The sequence below is a fragment of the Sorex fumeus genome, unplaced genomic scaffold (genome assembly GCF_029834395.1).
Source record: "Sorex fumeus unplaced genomic scaffold, SorFum_2.1 ptg000208l, whole genome shotgun sequence".
NCBI lineage: Eukaryota > Metazoa > Chordata > Mammalia > Eulipotyphla > Soricidae > Sorex > Sorex fumeus.
Window position 1 is genome coordinate 49731 of NW_026606265.1, and position 19732 is coordinate 69462.

At 41.6% G+C, this 19732-nt stretch overlaps 1 protein-coding gene across 1 annotated transcript in view; it reads right to left on the bottom strand.

The window, feature by feature from the left end:
- Positions 1-19732, bottom strand: part of LOC130017683 (vesicle-associated membrane protein 7) — a 69246-nt gene that overhangs the window by 16580 nt on the left and 32934 nt on the right. Inside the window, exons 6-7 of the mRNA XM_056108417.1 lie at positions 16599-16666; positions 575-667 (exon numbers count right to left, since the gene is read on the bottom strand). Coding sequence (XP_055964392.1) covers positions 575-667; positions 16599-16666 — 161 coding nt within the window. The remainder of the gene's footprint in view (positions 1-574; positions 668-16598; positions 16667-19732) is intronic.

Consider the following 19732-nt stretch of genomic DNA (forward strand, 5'->3'; position numbering starts at 1 on the left):
AGATAAGACTACACCGGGGAGGAGAGACAGAAATAAACTGTCTACTGACCAGCCTTATGGCAAAGCCTGGCAAGCTACCCGTGACATATTCAATATGCCAGAAACAGTAACAACAAGTCTCTCAATTTGTTGTAAGATGTTACTGGTGCCCACTAGAGCAAATCAATAAACAACAGGAGGACAGTGCTACAGTGCTACTGACAGCCTGGGGTCTGGGTCCATTTTCTCCGTTCCCCCAGTCCTTCATCCGTCTGCCACTGTGGACCGACTTGGGGAAACGGTTCCCAGCCACCAAATGCTCGCATCCCCTGAGTGCCCACCACACCTTTTCTTTGGAAACTCACAATAAAGAAGTAGAAAAATGGAATGAACTATAAAACTTTAATAAAGGAGATGGAGTTAAGAGAGATAGTATTTATAGTGACTTTACACGAAAGCCAATGTCTGTCATGTATTTAATGAATGAAATTTCTTTGTAGCTCATTTCAGAGTGTTAATCATTGAGAAAGAAATCTAACATGCAATTTCTCAGGGATTGAAAAATAAAACCACATACAGAAGGTTAAAAACTTACAATTGATACGATGATAATGATGACCGTGAGCTTGAGATTCTTCATACACATGGCTCGGGCAAGATTTCTGCTTGTCGTTTTAAAGGTGACAGACTAGGAAACAAAGCATGAATTGTTTGGTCTCTGGCACTGACTACAGGACTGACTTGTATAATACATGCAAAAGATTTTACTTTCAGTAACTCCTTAAGTCACTGTTCTTTACCCCTTCACTTTCTTCATAGGTAAAGACTGGTCATTCACAATCTCTAGATGCTTTTAGGCCTAGCTGATAAATAGTAGGAGCTGAAATGTATACTAGAGCAACATACATGATGCCAAGAACCAGCAGTGGTGATTCCTGAGAGATGAAAATCGTTTTTCTTTTTGTTTCCAGTAACAAATAGTCACTCCTTCTAAGGGCCCTCCAGGCTGCAAACACATATTCTCTATTATTCCTGGTAAAATTCTGGTAATTTGAGCAATAAAAACCTATTCAAGTCCCATAGGAAGATACATGTATTTATTTGTGTAACAGCCAAAGCCCAAAGAACTTAACTCTTTTGGTAATGTTTTATTTTGCTTCATTAATTTCTCAGTATGTACTGAACCATTCTCACCAGGACAAAAGTAAGCAAATGAAACTCCCTAATAGTCTAGCAATTCCACTCTTATATGCCCAACAGAGGTGTATAAACATATTCCAACAAAAGACATAGCAAAAATGTTTCCAACAATACTATTTGTCTTAACTCAAAATTGCCTAGCTCTATCCTTTGCACTGCATATAATTTTCAAGCATTGTCAAGAGTGCTCCCTCAGTACAGAGCCAGAAGTAAGCCCTGAACATGGCTGGGGATAGCCAACACCCTCTCTCCAAATCACTCAATAAAACAAACTGTATACCTATGGTTAGTGTCTGTAATTTTCTCCATTAGTTATACTTCAATAAAAAATTTTTAAGGGGTCAAGAGTGATAATGCAGTGGGAAGGGTATATGCCTTGCATGCATCTGACCCAGGTTGGCTCCTCAGCATTACATATAGTCCCCTAGCACTGCCGGGAGTAATTCCTGAGTGCAAAGCCAGGAGTATGAGACACCTCCCCACTCCCTCCCCCGTCCCCTCAAAAAAGAGCCCCCCAAAATGTTTAAATCTGGCCTGGAGTGATAGTACAGTGGGTAGGGTGCTTTACATAGCCAATGCAGATTCTATCACCAGCATCTCACATGGTCTCTCAAGCAACTCCAGGAGTAATTCCTTAATGCAGAACTAGGAGTAACCCCTGAATATTGCCCAGTGTGACCCAAAACAAAACAAAATATTCTTTTCATCAAGCATTTGTCTTCAGTAACCTTTTCCACAAAATTTTTTCCAGAAAGTCTTACTGGTTGGTCCTTGGGTTTTTAGATACAAAGTTCTCAGGATGTTACAGGTCAAACTCAAATGCTAAATATATACTGCAGAACAAAACTGATTACATCTAGCTCTCAGTATATCCACTGAACGGAATACATACATAACACAGAATATACAAGGAGATTCAGTAATTAAAATGAAGGAAGCAGGGTCAGAGTGACAGTGTGGTGTGTAGAGCACTTGCCATGCACGAAGTCCACCCAGGTTTAATTCCTGGCACCACATACGATGTCCAGAGCCCCTCCAGGTGTGATCTATGAGCACAGAGGCAGGTGTAGCCCTGAGTAATGTTGGGTATGGCCCACAACAACAACAGCAAAAGTGGAGGAAATAACGTTAAGCAATCAGAGTAAACTATCCTCAATAGAACTAATATTCAAAATAAGAGAGAATATAATAATGAAAAAATGTCCAACAAGCATCTTCAGATAAAAGATATTCTGAAATGCAGAAGAAAAATTACATAACATTTAAAAATTCTTTTAAGAAAATTATGGCATATTAAAAATTTTAAGTTAAAAAATAACTGGCCTGACACTGTGGGAGCAATGTGAAGATTTCCCTTAGAAAACAGAAAAATACCTAGGATGGAAATTATTAGAGAAAGCATGACATAGATGAAAAAGATCAAGCAAATCCAGGATAAATCTGTATAAAAAATAGCTATTTTACACGTGCTTACCACATGTTGGGCTGGAGCAATAGCACAGTGGATAGGGCGATTGCCTTGCACACGGCCGACCCGGGTTCGATTCCTCCGCCCCTCTCAGAGAGCCCAGCAAGCTACCAAGAGTATCCTACCCGCTCAGCAGAGCCGGGAAAGCTCCCCATGGCGTATATGATATGCCAAAAACAGTAACAAATCTCACAATGGAGACCTTACTGGTGCCTACTCCAGCAAATTGATGAACAACAGGAGGACAGTGCAACAGTGCTATTATATGTTAGGTGCTGATTTAGACACATATTTTTTGTTTTGTTTTGTTTTTGCTTTTTGGGTCACACCCAAAAAGCTACCCGTGATGTATTTGATATGCCAAACACAGTAACAACAAGTCTCAAAAGGGAGACAATACTGGGCCAGCTCGAGCAAATTGATGAATAATGGGAGGACAGTTTGTTTATATATATATATATATATATATATATATATATATACTGTGTCTGGCATATCGAATACTCTCGGTAGCTTGCCGGGCTCTCCGAGAGGGGCGGAGGAATCGAACTCGGGTCGGCCATGTTGGCCGCTTGTAAGGCAAACGCCCTACCCACTGTGCTATCGCTCCAGCCCAATATATACATATATACATAATTGAGACCAAAATAACTTAGGTCAGAGAGATAGAATAATAGGTAGATATGGAAGAAATTTATATAAACTATCTTTGCCATGAGTATCTATATCTACTATATCGATATTTATGCCAGAAAAAAATGCAACGACAGGGCTGGAGCAATAGCACAGTGGTAGGGCATTTGCCTTGCACGCAGCCTACATGGCTGACCCGAGTTCGAGTCCTCCGCCCCTCTCGGAGAGCCCGGCAAGCTACCGAGAGTATCTCGCACGCACGGCAGAGCCTGGCAAGCTACCTGTGATGTATTCGATATGCCAAACACAGTAACAACAAAGTCTCCAATGGAGACGTTACTGGGCCCGCTCGAGCAAATTGATGAACAACGGGAGGACAGTGACAGTGACACTGGGTCACACCCAGTGATGCACAGGCGTTACTCCTGGCTCTGTGCTCAGGAATTACTCCTGGCAGTGCTCAGGGGACCATATGGGATGCTGGAAATTGAACCCGGGTCGGCCGCATGCAAGGCAAACATCCTACCCACTGTACTATCGCTCCAGCCCTGACTTAGGCACATATTAACAGTTGCTGAAGAGAACATTTTAAAAATCAATAATCCCAAGGACCAATAAAAGAAAATATCCCTACATTGCAAAAGACTTGAATTTTCCACTCAAAGTAGCTAACCAATACATGGCAACACATACACTCCCTAATAACCTAGTAACATTTTAGTACTCTAAGTCTTTATTTTTATTCTTTTTTAATTCTACAAATCTCTATATGGGCTGAAGTTGTAGTACAGCGGGTAGGGTGTTTGCTTGCACCTGGCTGACCTGGGTTCAATACCTCTGTCCCTCTCGGAGAGCCCAGCAAGCTACCAAGAGTATCTTGCCCGCACAGCAGAGCCGGGCAAGCTCCCCGTGGCGTATTTGATGTGCCAAAAACAGTAACAAGTCTCACAATGCAGTCATTACTGGTGCCCGCTTGAGCAAATCAATGAACAACGGGAGGGAGGACAGTGCTACAAGTCTCTATAATTAGGCAGAAATACATACTGTGTAGTAAAACTGGGGTTTGGGGGGGTGGAGTGTGATGGAAGGGAACCTGGGGACATTGGTGTTGGGAAAAGCACACTGGTGGAAGGATGGGTGTTGGAATACTGTATGACTGAAGTCTAATCATGGACAGCTTTGTAAGGGTCTATCTTACAGTGATCCAATTAAAAAATATTAAAAACCTCAAAAGAAACAGTGACCAAAATACAAAGACAGTCTACAGAATGGGAAAGGATATTCGCCCAATACACATCTGACAAGGGGTTGATATCAAGGATATACAAAGTACTGGTTGAACTCCACAAGAAGAAAACATCCAACCCCATCAAAAAATGGGGCAATGAAATGAACAGAAACTTTTTCAAAGAAGAAATCCGAATGGCAAAAAAGCACATGAGAAAATACTCTACATCATTAATCATCAGGGAGATGCAGATCAAAACCACAATGAGATACCATCTCAAACTCAGAGACTGGCCCACATTCAAAAGAACAAAAGCAACCGATGCTGGCGCGGATGTGGCGAGAAAGGGACACTCCTTCACTGTTGGTGGGAATGCCGACTGATTCAACCCTTTTGGAAAACAGTATGGACAATTCTCAAAAAATTAGAAATTGAGCTCCCATTTGACCCAGCAATACCACTCCTGGGAATATATCCCAGAGAGGCAAAAATGTATAGTCAAAGTGACATCTGCACTTGTTTGTTCATTGCAGCACTCTTTACAATAGCCAGAAACTAGAAGAAACCTGAGTGCCCAAGAACAGATGACTGGTTAAAGAAACTTTGGTACATCTACACAATGGAGTACTATGTAGCTGTTAGAAAAGATGCAGTCATGAAATTTACATACATGTGGTACAAATGGAAAGTATCATGCTAAGCGAAATGAGTCAGAAAGAGGGATAGACATAGAAAGATTGCATTCATCTGGGGGATATAAAGTAACAAAATATAGCACAGCAGTAGGGCGTTTGCCTTGCATGCAGCCAACATGGCCAACCCGAGTTCGATTCCTCCGCTCCTCTCGGAGAGCCTGGCAAGCTACCAAGAGTATCTCGCCCACACAGCAGAGCCTGGCAAGGCACCCGTGATGTATTCGATATGCCAAACACAGTAACAACAAAATCTCCAATGGAGACGTTACTGGGCCCGCTCGAGCAAATCGATGAACAATGGGAGGGCCTTTACCTAATACCCAAGAATAGCTGAGATCAGCACCAGGAGGATTACTCCATAGCTTAGAGGCCAGCGGGCATTCAAGGGGAAAGGGCAGCTCAGATAGAGAAGGGAGCACCGAATAAAGTGTGTTTGGAGGATCCTCCCAGGAGGGGAGATGCATGTTGAAAGTAGACTATGGACTGAACATGTTTGCCACTCAATGCCTCTTTTGCAGACCACAGCACCCAGGGGGAGAGAGAGAACGGAAGGGAATGCCCTGCCACAGAGGCAGGGTGGGATGGGGGTGGGTGGGAGGGATATTATCCATGGTTGTGGAAAATGGGTACTGATGGAGGGATGGGTATTTGATCATTGTATAATTGAAACCCAAGCACAAAAAATTGTAAATATAAAAAAATAATAATGAATGTGATCAAAATAGAGAAAGTTAAGTGGAAATCATCTGCCTCACAGGCATGGGGAGGGGTGGGGTGGGGGGCGTATATTGGGCTTCTTGGTGGTGGAAAATATGTACTGGTGAAGGGACGGGTGAAAAAATTAAACAAAAAGAAAAAAAAGAACTTAAAAAAATATATATTAAGGTAAAGGTAAAGGCCCTCCCGTTGATCGTCGATTTGCTCAAGCGGGCCCAGTAACGTCTCCATTGTAGACTTTGTTGTTACTGTGTCTGGCATATCAAATACTCTCGGTAGCTTGCTGGGCTTAACCTTGCCCCAAATAGGGTTTGGCCATTGCCCTCTAAGTTATGTCACTGAATTATTCATTTAAAGTTTATTACAATGGCAAATTTCTTCTTTTTTATCTTCTTATATTTATTTATTGAATCACTGTGGGAAAAGTTACAAAGCTTTCAGGTTTAAGTCTCGGTCATATACTGATCAAACACCTTTCCCTTCACCAGTACTCATTTTTCACCACCAAGAACCCCAATATACTCCCCTCCCACCCCTCCCAATGCCTGTGAGGCAGATGATTTCTACTTAACTCTTCTCTACATTGATTACATTCATTATTTTGACAAAAAATGCACCATTATTGTTTAGAATTCCCCCCCCCCCCAACCATCAGAATTGCTGAAAAGGCATTGTGAAATACTTTGTCTTCTATAGCCGGTTATGAGAATCATATAATATCGCATGGCCGCTATCGCGTGGATTTTGGATTTCTGCAAAGAGCCAGATAATTACGAGATTGGTTTCCGTGCGTCTGGTGTTATGGCTGTGCCGGAGAGCTGCTTGCGGGAGGCAACTCGTGACCTCAGTAGGGCGTGAAGGGCGAGCCGGTACAGTCCCCCTTCCCATGAGACTGCAGTTGCCCTGTCACCGCCGGCTCATACCTGGTTTCCTATAAGCTCTGAGGTGGTGGTCACCTTGCTGCCGAGGGTGGAGGGCGGGGAGGGGGGAGGCAGAAGGGAGCAACACCCTTTCCCTCCCGGGGAGGCATGGTGCGCATGGTCCATTCAGTTTTCTGCCGCAAGCTGCTGGGCTCTGGATTAAGTCCTTTTGCCTCTGGAGCCATGGCCGTGCCGGAGAGCCACTCGTGGGGTGTGTGTTTTCTGAAGGTCCCACGGCTCTCTATCTCTCCTGCCACCCACGTTCGGTAGTCTCGAGTCATTTCCCCCACCTCAGGGAGGTCGATGGCGATGGGCAGGCAAAAGAACGAACGAGGGCCAGGTTGGTCGGTATCAATTATAGTTTATTCCAATCTTCACTCTCACCTCTGATTCTGCCCTCTGGAGCCCAAGCTCCTGAGCCCGAGCCCATGCCTTAGCTTGAGCCTCTGCCCGAGCCTCAGCCTGAGCCTCAGTCTCTGCTCTCTCGAGCCCAAGCCCCCTTCGAGCTTACAGTGTTAGTTTATATAGCAATCACATAGGGTGGTGACACAAAGATGGGTTGAACATTAACAAATCAACAAAGAGAGGTAAGACCACTCCTCCAGGAGATTAACTCAAGGATTAAATCTCATCTAAAGAGATTTATTCCAGATTACTAGGAGATCTGCTCAAGGGTGGATTCCCAACAAGGGTGTACTCTTTCCTCAGCTAGTAATCTACTTAAATAGTTGTAGTAAGACTCGAGGTCTCGCTGGGATGGGGAGGAAAGGGCCGGTTCCACCCCCATCTGGTGAGGCCCCGCGTGTCTCGTCACTGCAGGCCCAAACCTGACTGTCCAGTGGCCTCTGGAGGATGGCAGTCACTGGGCCGTCAAGGGGAACAGGCTAAGGCACGAAACCTATTCCCACCTGGAGTGGCCCAGTGCCAGTAACCTACTGCAGGAACAGAACTCATTTCTGCCAAAAGCCTTTGGGTTCCGAGATTCGTTTTTGAGTTGCTGGGATCATGGCCATTAAGTAGTTTGATCAGGAACCAAAGAGGCCATGCTTCCAATTATATAGCTGAGCCTTAGGTGGTTTGTGGGTGTGTCTCCCACAGACCTAACTTTCGTCCGTTTACTTTCTTGGTAAACTTTGCCCCAAGTTTTTGGGGTCTGGCCAAAGGCACAGCACCAATTTGGGTTATCTGAAAGTCTAACGGTGCCATCAGGCTGCTGATGCACTCTCCTTACAGGTACAGATTGACCTGCTGGCAGCACCATACCCCCGTACAATGGTAAATTTCTTGTTAAATTTTAACACAACCAATAAATAATAATACACCAAAATTCATTGAACTGTATACTGTCAATGAGTAACTTCAGAGTCTGTAAATTTAAATTCAGAGTCTGTAAATTTAAATTCAGAGTCTGGATAATTAAAGCTGGTATGAAACCCAAGCACTTTAGCACTGTAGCACTGTCCTCCCGTTGTTCAGTGATTTGCTCGAGCAGGCACCAGTAATGTCTCCATTGTGAGACTTGCTGTTACTGTTTTTGGCATATCAAATATGCCATGGGGAGCTGCCAGGCTCTGCCGTGCAGGTAGGATACTCTTGGTAGCTTGCCGGGCTCTCCGAGAGGGGCGGAGGATTGAACTTGGTTCGGCCACGTGCAAGGCAAATGCCTTACTGGCTGTGCTATTGCTCCAACCCATGAAACCCAAGAGATGATGAAATTAAACTATTTGTAAAATTCTTGAGGAAACAAACAAAAGAAAATGAGGAACAAAGAGGGAGGGGAATTTAAAAAAGAGTAAGATGATTAGAACACAACATTATCTATATTTAAATTACATGTAAGTATAAAAATATTTTAAATATATTTCAAGGAGCCAGAAGACAGTACAGAGGTACCTGGGTTTTATTCCCAGCACCACACACTTCGCTTAACACAACCAGATGCAGCATTGGAGACCCCTGAGCACTGCCGAATGTTGTTGTGGAGGCCTCCAGCACTACTGAGATGTGAGATGGCCCAGACATTTCCCAGCACCATAGGGCTTGAGCAACTTTGCATCCTTGGGCCTTTGTGTTGAACTGCAGGCCAATTCTTGGTTGACCAAGAATCAGGGGATGCCTGAACCTCCTAAGTACCCTTGAAAGCCCCGCTCCCAAATTTACAAGCATAAATATTCTTTTTGTTTTGGGGTAACACCTGGCAATGCTCGGGGTTTAGTCAAGGCTCTATGTTTGGGGATCACTCCTGGCAGTACTTGTGGGACTATGCAGTGCTGGGGATCAACCCAGGCTCCCTGTATGCACTGTTTATTGAGCTATCTTTCCAGCCTCAATATTCTTTAGATTTAAAAAAAAAACCTTAAAGAAAAACAGGCACATATGGAATCTATAAAAAAAAGAACCAAATCAAACTTGTAAAGATTTTAAAAATTCCCAAGACGTAATAGTATATTACAAAACAGAAAAAAAAAAACATATGCAAACTTAAAGACATAGAAGTAGAAACTATCCTAAATGAAATAAAAAGACTGAAAAAATTAGCAGAGCATCAATGAATTGTAAGAAAACTTAACAAACTCTCACATATATGTAATTGGAGTCTGGGGAGGGGATGGTGGTAAATGGAGGGACAGGAAATATTTATAATGTAATAACAAATTGGTCAAAGGCAACAGAACTTGAGAACTGGTCTACAGAACTGAGCTTACCAAAGTGGGGTGTTGGAGTGGAAAGGGACAGTGAGAGAATGGTGGAAGGAAACACTGGAGGAGAGTGTAATACTGGAACATTGTTTATATGAAACCCTACCATTGACAGTAATATAAATCATGGTGCCTAAAATAAAACAAAACATTTTAAAAGAAAATATTCCAAGATAAAATAGTTAAATGTTTCCAAACTTTGACAAAAATAAAAATCCACAGCAATGAATATGTAGTTCTATGCAAAATAATGAAAAGCCTAGACACAGAAAAAATGGGTAAATAGAAAATACATTTTGCTTATTATTTAAATATCTTTTAATGATAAATGTCTACACAAAAATAATCTACTATGAGGTTTTAAGTACATGCATAATTAAAAATAAGACAACAGCATAAAGAACAGATGGAAAAAAATTAAGGTATACTTTTGTAAGCTTATTACTCTATTTGTTATATTATAAACCAAAAAGCAACCAAAAAATATCAAATCAAAGGTAAAAGCCAACAGAGGAGGCAAAAATGAAATTTAAAAAATATTCCAGCAGCATGTGAGACCAGCCTTCATGCTGTGGAGCAATCCTCCTGACCCTTATCTCAACTGTCCTTAAGGCAGCTAGGATAGAGAAGGGACCACTAAATAAATGATGGTTGTAGAGCTCACTCGGGATGGTAGATGTGTGCTGAAAGTAAACTATGGACTAAACATGATGGCCACTTACTACCTGTATTGCAAACCATAACACCCAAAAGGAGAGAGAGTAAGAAGGAATGTGCCTTCCACAGTGGCAGGGGGTGGGAAGGGGTGTGGGTGGTGGGAGGGACAATGGAAACATTGGTGGTGGAGAATGGGCACTGGTGAAGGGACAGGTATTTGAAAGTTGTATGACTGAAACATATTCACAAAAGCTTGTATATGTGTAACTGCATCTCGCAGTTATTCACTAAAATAAAAATTTAAAGCAAAAAGGGAAAAAAATAATCCAGCAGAAGGCAGAAAAAGAAGAGACCAAAGAATAGAACAAATAGGAATCAAACTGCAAAGATGGTAGATTTTAAATCTCCCTACGAAGAAAACTGACACTGCTCTGCTGGTGAATGCTTCAAAATAGGTAATACTGACAAAACCTTTCAGAGGATAGAGAAGCTAGCACTTTTCATTTTTTTTTATGTTACCAGCATATCCCTGGCTCCAGAGTCTAAAAAAGAAAATAAATTATAGACCAACATTTCTTATGAATGCCTAAACAAAACTCATGAATAGAAAAATGAATAAAGTGCTATAAAATGGTATCATGACTTGGCAGAAATTCAATTCTGGTTTAACATTAAAAATTCAATGAGAAAATCAATGTGATTTACCATTTCACTGAATAAAGGTGAAAAGACATAAAATCATCTAACCCTAAAAAGTTAATTTTGCAAAGAAGTGGTATATAATCCAGTTCAATATACAAAAATAAATTTGTTTTTCTATATTAAAATAAAAATTTGGAAAAGTTGAAATTAAAAAATTACAATAAAATACAAAAGTAGGGGCCAAAGACATAGTACAGTGGGTAAGGCACTTGCTTTGCATGCAGCCAACCTGGATTTGATTCCCAGTATCCCATATGGTTCTCTGAGTACCACCAGAAATCATTCCTAGGTGCAGAGCTATAAGTAACCCCTGAGCACAACCAAGTGTGGCCCCAAAACAAAAACAAACAAAATATTAAAGAATAAAATGCTCAGAATGTGTATGATCTATAAATAGAAACCATAAAATACTGCTGAGAAAAATAAATCAAGAAAAGCAGATACACTATAATCATGAATGACTCAATGCAATTAAGATAACAATTCTTTCGAAAATGTCCCATATAAAATGTCCCATTTTAAAATATAATCAAAATTAAAGATACATCTTTTGTCTGTTACTTTATTGTGGGAGAAAGGGGTCACAGCCAGCTGTGCTCAGGGCTTACTTTTGGCTCTGCACTCAGGGATTACTCCCTGTGCGGTACAAGAGACTGAACCCAGGGCCTCATACATGCAAAGCAAGCACACTAAATGCTGAGCTAAATCGTTGGCCCCAAATGTTCTTTTAACGATAAAAATAACATTATTCTGAAACATAAGTGTTATTTTATAATGTAAATTGGAAATGTAAAGAATTTAAAATAATGATGGCAATGTTGAAAAGACAAACAGCGAAGAACACAGTTGAAGGATTTAAGAGAATTCTATGAATCTACTGATAACTATCAGTAAAAGTAAAGTATTGGCATAAATTTAGATAAACAGGATAATGGAAAAATAGGTACTCTAGAAATAATAGAGAGAATGGATAAAAAAATTGTTGTAGGTCAGGGGTTAGAGTGATTGCATAGCAGGTAGGGCATTTGCCTTGCACGCATCTGACCCAGGTTCGATTCCCAGCATCCCATATAGTCCCCTGAGCACCACCAGGGGTAATTTCTGAGTGCAGAGCCAGGAGTGACCCCTGTGCACTGCCAAGTGTGACCCAAAAAAGCAAAAAAAAAAAAAAAACTGTTGTAGGTCAAATTCATACAATGGAACTGTATAGAACAATCAAAGGGAAAAAACTATTACCACATTTAACATGGAAAAGCATTTAATATAGACTGATGAGTGATGGAGGTCTGATACAAAAACATATAAAAATATGATTTCATTTGTGTTTGGGAGAGTGGATCACATACAGCGGTGCTCAGGGGATATTACTGCATCTGTTGCAGAAGCAATCTCTGGTGATTGGGGATCATATGCAGTGTCAGGAATTGAACCATTGAAATAGGGTCAGTGTATACAAAGCAAGGGTCTTACCCTCTATAATTTCTCTTCAGTCCCTGATTTAATTTATATATATTTCAAAAACAGGCAAAACATGATCTAGATCATGTTTCTCAACCTTTTTCTGACCATGGTCTCCTTCCAACCTTGTTTCCTTCTTGTGTCTCTCTATCTAACTGGTTGCCTCCTCAGGCTCATCCCAGGGCCTCCATTTATGCAATTTTCACCTGTGGCCCCCTGGAATTATGCTGGGGTTCACAGTGATTCATATGGTCGCTGGTTGAAAAAGACTAATCTAGACTGATGTAAAGTCAGAAAACAACTTTGTTTGGGATGGATTACTAACTAAAAGGGGCATGAGGCAACTACTGGACATTGGGAATGTTTTATATATCTTTTTTTTGGTGGGGGGAACACCTAGTGGTACTCAGGGATCACTCTTGGTAGTGCTCAGAGGACTATAAGTGGGTCAGGGGATCAAATATGAGTCATCCACATGCAAGTCAAGTGCCTTACCCGCTATACAATCCTTCTGGCCCTATTTTATCTAGATTGTGGTTACATGTGAAAAAAAATAAGTTGTCTACATATAAAAGTATAGCTACTGACTTTTATTACTATGCATCCTACTGTGCCATAGAAACAATTAGTACAGTCTGTTGTTTGAATCATGTAGTCAACAGTTATTTGGAAAGCATAGACTACACTAGTAGTCTTAAATTAAAATACTGGCCACCCCAGCTAAATTTGGATAATGTTTAGGGAATAATAATAGCTAAGATATGAACTGGAATCAGGTATTTTTGCCCTCTTTTTCCTCAAGCAGTGATTACAAAGAGAGCCAGCGGAAAACACTAGTGTTTTGAGATCCCATATTGTACCTTCCTTCCTCAAATTACTACATGCTTTGATGAAATAACTGTACTCTGCCTAAGACCTACTATTAACATATGTCCCTATAAAACCCTATAATATCAATATTTATTTTATTATTAAAAATAATTATTTGAAGGGGATTTTGGGTGACACCAGATGTTTCCCAAGACATATTCCTGGCTCTGCACTCAGGGATCACTCTAGGGGAGCTCAGGAGACCCTATAGGGTTATTCGTCGATTGCCTCGAGCAGGCCCCAGTAACGTCTCCTTCATCCTAGCCCTGAGATTTTTAAGAAAGTGCTATATTCAAGGCTCTTTAGGAGAATGAGACCCATCATTGTTACTGGTATTTGGCATATTGGGTACACCACGGGGAGTTTGCCAGATTCTGCCGTGTGGGCAGGTTACATTCGGTAGCCTGCCAGTTTGTCCAAAGCAGGAATGAGATAATAAGATGTCATAATAAGATGTTGCATGGCTGCGAATGCGGTTCCGGGAGCTGGTTTTTATAGTCTCTGAGTCTTGGCCATTGATGGGATTACACGGCGCCAGGCGGCCAGTTGGTGGGTGTGACCCCCGCCGACTGGAATTCGGAGGATCTGGGTGGAGGATGCTCAGCCCCGATCTGAGTAGGCTTGGAGATCTCAGCCTCGGGACCCGCTTGCCTTTGTTCCTCTGCCGGTACCTTCAGGTGTGCGGAGAGTGGTCTCAGCATGGTGGTGGCTAGTCCTGGAGGTCTTTGGCTCCCGGAGCCCTGGTCAGGGCGGGGAGGAAAGCTCAACCTGCTCCCCTCCAAGGGGCCCTGGAGAGGACAGCCAGGCGCGGGGACAGGAGACTGCACTATAGGGTGTGCAGATCTAATTCAGATTGGTGCATGAAAAGCAAGCACCCTATGTGTACTATCTCTCTGACACGAAATAAACATTTAAATAGCTCTGTGTCATGTTATGACATCTTATTGTCTCATTCCTACTTTGGACAAACTTGCAGGCTATTGAATGTAGCCTGCCCACAGGGCAGAGTCTGGCAAACTCCACGTGGCGTACCAAATATGCCAAATACCAGTAACAATGATGGGTCTCATTCTCCTAAAGAGCCTTGAATATAATCTCAGGGCTAGGATGAAAGAGACATTACTGGGGCCTGCTCGAGGCAATCGACAAATAACAGGATGATGAAATGAAAAATGAAAATGTGTCATATACTATTAGGCATTTTGTATCATTATGTTGTTTAACCCCCCAAACACTGTAAAGTATGTACATCTCTATTTTAAAGATGATGACAACTGAGAGTTAGTTTAAGTACCTTGCCTAAGGCAACACAGTAAGAAGCATAGGTTGAATTCAAATATACGTTGACTAATTTGAGAGTTTGATTTTAACTATTATAATCTTGTCCCCACAAACAACATCACTCACTGAACAAGATCACCTCAAGGTTTTAACTTCTATTCTACATTAAAATGTGCAATTACATAGATCAAATTTTAAGTGATCCCAGTTGTAGGGTGACATTGCTTTGTCCTTCTTCCACGAGAAGCTTAGGTTTGTCTGGTTACACCCACCACAGTGCTCCTGAGGCACTTCCATTCCATTGTGTTTATCTGTAAACAGTCTTCCCTATGCTCTCCTCCCCACCCAGTTAATCAGCTTTCCCCCTAATCAGACTCTGTTAATTTGTAAGGTCAGTTTCCCAGAAATCTATGATTTTATTTGTATGAGTGAAATATTGCCTTTCTCCTCTCCTTATGCCTTATGAACTGTTTACCTTAAAGCAATGCCCTTTCTGTGTAGATACAGGAAGACCATTAACATTATGCTTTGTACCTAAGGATTTGATTGGCTTTGAATATTATTCACTCCCAGGCATCTGCTTTCTCAACTTAAGCCTCAGTTGCCCTTAGTTCCTAACACCCCAAAAGCAGGGTCCTGACGAGGGACTGAATGGACCCAGGGCAAGTGGTGAGCTACCCTGGCACCGAAATGGGCCAGGTCAAAGTGCCACGATTCTTAACTATAACTTAAGAGTTTGATCATAGACAAATGCTGTCATGATCCAAAGGTAACGACGAGACTAGGATCCTGCTAGGGGTGGGAAAGGCTATCTGGCCTGAGCACTGTAGTCTGAGATCGAGATGGCCCTAGGAGAGCAATTCTCTAAGTTTGAGATATTTCTTACTGCATCCTTACAAAATGATTTATATTATATATTCTTATATACTTGTGGACAAGGAGAGGAGAAACACACCCTTGGGATTCTGCTCTAGGGTGGGTCATCCTGCTGAGAAAGGATCTGTCCTAGGAGCGGCTTTCCCTGAGGCTAAGATTTCTACCCCTATTGATTCTACCCCTATTGATTACCTATGTCTAATTGTTCCCTCAATTCCTCATGGAGAGAGATATAATGAGACCGTAGAATGGGAAAAAGGGGGCAGAGGCAGAGAAGAGAGACTGGTGTGGCTGGAGAGAGGATCGGAATAAACTGCGACTAATCCCAACCAGCCTGGCCCTCGTTTCCTTCCTCTGCCTGACCATCGCCATCGACCTCCCCGGGGTGGAAGAAGGGTGAGACTACCAAACGAGGGCGGCGGGAGAGATAGAGTCACTGCCGCTGTCTGCTGTGCCCCCTTCTTGAGTTTACACACCCAGTCTCTTTCCATTCCACTGCATATGTATCTTCTTTTCCTGTATCTTCCTTTACTACCTAATGGAAAACACCCTGCCACAGAGGCAGGGTGGGTTGAGGTATGGGGGGGGGGGGGGTGGGAGGGATACTGGGATTGGTAGGGATGGAGAATGGGCACTGGTGGTGGGATGGGTACTTGATCACTGTATAACTGAAACCCAAGCACAAAAACTTGTAAGTCTACAACTGTATCTCATGGTGTTTCACTAATAAAAAAAATTTTAAAAAACCACATACACATATGTCACAAGGAGGTCACAAGGACACACTTCCTCGTTTAAGCTTATTGTCCCTTTATAATCATGATTCTTGATACCAGAGAAGCTCAAGCTGTTAAAGAAGAAAGTGGGCAAAATGCCCAGTTTTCAGTACTTATTCACAACTATCCTATACACTTCATGTTTTATAAATTGTACAGAGAACAGACTCATGTGAAGGTGAGGCGCCATATTATATGAGCATCAATCCAAGCCTTAAAGAGTCATTCCTGTATAGTGAGTAAATTTTTCAAGACAAAGCTTCCATGGCTTATGATGCATCATAGCTATTTGTTCTATCACATTATCTTCATTATTATACTCACATAATAGAAAGGAAAAGGAAAAAAATCACTAAAGTACTGGATTAAATGTATTTTCCTGCTGTTAGTAATCAAACAGATTCTTCACATCCTTTAAAATATTATATCCCATACTTACTGAATCCACAAGATTTTCTGTTTTATCTATCAATAATTCCAATCTTTCTCCTCGCTGAGCTACCAGATCTGAAAATATTGGAAAAACAATATGTTTTATTAAAAATGCAATTTTTATATTTGTTTTAAGTCAAATCTGATACTATAGTTGGCATTCTTGATAAATCATATTTGCTACAGGAGATTTATATCTTTAAGTTTTAAAAGACTTAAAGAAAAACTTATCAATTAAAATAGCTGTTGACCAATTTTTTTCTATAAGAGGACAAATACAACATATTGTAGATTTTGTGTGCCAAATTGTCAAAATCACTGAACTCTGTCAGACATAATAAACAGGTAAATTAGTGGGCATATATGTGTTCAATTAAACTTTATATAGAAAGACAAGAAGCAGGCCAGATATGATATAAAGGCTATAGTTTGTTAATCCATATATCAAATATATAATCTGAGAGAAAAAGGGGGAACTCTCAAAATAATTGAGTTGTATGCTTTTAGAACTGGGGTATGAAAAGTCCTGCACACTCTCTGCAAACATAAATGATGAAATTATAAAAACAGAAAGTAACAGCAACAAACATTTAAAACCTCCAAAAACTTCTATGTCCTAAAGACATGCAAAAGAATCTCTTCCCCACCCACTAACTCCCCACCCCAACCCTCACCCTGATTATACTATCAGCACATTTCTCAGAAGAAACATATTGGCCTGGAGTGGATCAATATATTCAAAGTGTTGGAAGGGAAAAAAAGTCAGCTAAGAATACTCTATACAAGCAAGGGTTTTCTTTTGATATGAAGAAAAACCAAATAACTTCCAGCACACCCAAGCTGAGGAAGTTCATCACTGTTCATTAGACTTGCCATGTAAGAATTTTTCAACGGAAAAAAACATTAATTTGTGACATGGTAACATATAGAATAGACCACTGATAAAGGTAAATAGAGGAAAAGAATGCTGTAATAGGATGGTTTGCTAAACAGTTAACCATATTATAAAGATTAAAATAAGAGTATTAGGCAGGCTTCCAACTATGGAGCAATCTTCCTGACCCTTGTATCTACTGTCCTTGGGTGACAGTCTCATGTTATGTTATTTTATACTCCACAAATGAATGCAGTACTTCTATGTATGTCCCTCTCTGACTCATTTCACTTAGCATGATACTCTCCATGTCTATCCATTTATAAGCAAATTTCATGACTTCCTCTCTTCTAACAGCTGCACAGTATTCCACCGTGTAGATGTACCAGTTTTTTTTTATTAGTGAGACACCATGAGGTACAGTTGTAGACTTACAAATTTTGTGCTTGGGTTACAATTATACAATGATCAAATACCCATCCCTCCACCAGTGCCCATTTCACACCACCACGGATCCCAGGATCCCTTCCACCCCCCATCCCCCCCATCCCATCCTGCATCTGTGGCAGGGCATTCCCTCTGTTCTCTCTCTCCTTTTGGGTGTTGTGGTTTGCAAAAGAGGCATTGAGTGGCAACCATGTTTGGTCCATAGTCTACTTTCAGCATGCTTCTCCCATCCTGGGAAGATCCTCCCAACATCCTTTATTTGGTGCTCCCTTCTCTATCTGAGCTCCCTTTTCCCCTAGCATGTGTGACTGGCCTCCAAGTCATGGAGCAAAATTCCTGTACCAGTTTTTTTAACCAGTCATCTGTTCTAGGGCACTTGGGTTGTTTCCAGATTTTGGCTATTGTGAACAGTACTGCAATGAACATATAGGTACAGATGTCATTTCTACTGTGCTTTTCTGCACCCTCAGGATATATTCCCAGAAGTGGTATTTCGGGGTCATATGGAAGCTCAATTTCTAGTTTTTGAAGGACTGTCCATATTGTTTTCCAAAAAGGCTGGACTAGTGGGCATTCCCACCAACAGTGAAAGAGCGTCCCTTACTCCCCACATCCATGCCAGCACTGGTTGCTTTCATTCTTTTGAAAGTATTCCAGTCTCTGCACAGGCAGGATGTAGAGATGGTGTTCAGAGGACCGGGAGCAGCCTCCCCAGGCTCTTCTGGGACACCGGGCAAAGGATAGGCAATGGGCGGACTCCCTGGTATCGTCCCATCTCCCTCTTTATGGCACAACTGTAGTCGTCATTAAGGCTGTAGTCTCAGTCATCACAGTTCCATCATCCTAGTCTCCTTGCAGACCTCAAAGTCTCCCATGTCTCAGTTTTCCTCCGCGTCTTCTTGTCTTCTCTTTGTTGCTGTGCTCTCTTTCTATCTTCTTCCTTTGTGCTCTGCCTCTATGTGTGCTGTTGTGCTCTATCTCACTCTCTGTGTCTCATGCTCTCTAGTCTGCTGCCATTGTCTCCTTCAGTATCTGATCTCTTCTTCTCACCTCTTCTATCTCTGTGACCATGGTGACCTTGGTGACCTCATAGCCTCGTAATCTAACGACACCCAGCCCCTTACCACATAGTTTATATAGAAATCATGTAGGGTGGGGATACAAAGGTGGGGTTGAACATTAACAAATCAGCAAAAAGAGGTAAGGCCACTCCTCCAGGAGATCAACTCAAGGGCAAAATCTCATCTAAGGAGATTACTCCAGATTACTAGGAGATCCACTCAAGGGCAGGATTCCATCCAGGATGTGTTGCCTTCTTCTTTCCTCAGCTAATAATCTACTTAAATAGTTGTAGTAAATTTACTTCTTATATTTCTAGCAATGTCATTTTGTATGAGCACAGTAAGAGATATCAAACTTAAAGTTTGGTTCTTCCTGAGGACATCTCACTATATATTCCAGACCACAGTCCTCAGGCCAGGTTAGCTTTCCAAACCCCAGCAGGGTCCTTATTCAGTTACCTCTTTTGGGTCATGACAGAGTTTGTCCATGACCGTGCTCTTAACATAGTTAAGTATTATGGTGGTTGGCCTGGCCCATTTTGATGCCAGGGTAGCTCACAGCTTGCCCTGGCTCCATCAGTCCCTCATTGGGACCCTACTCTTGGAGTGCTAGAAACTAAAGGCATCTGAGGCTTAAGTCAAGTAAATATGGATGCCCAGGAGTAAATATTATTTTAGAGTCCATTAACTCCCATGTTACATAGCAAAGCATCAATTGTCTTCCTGTGTCTATACAAAAAGGACATCGCTAAATAAGCC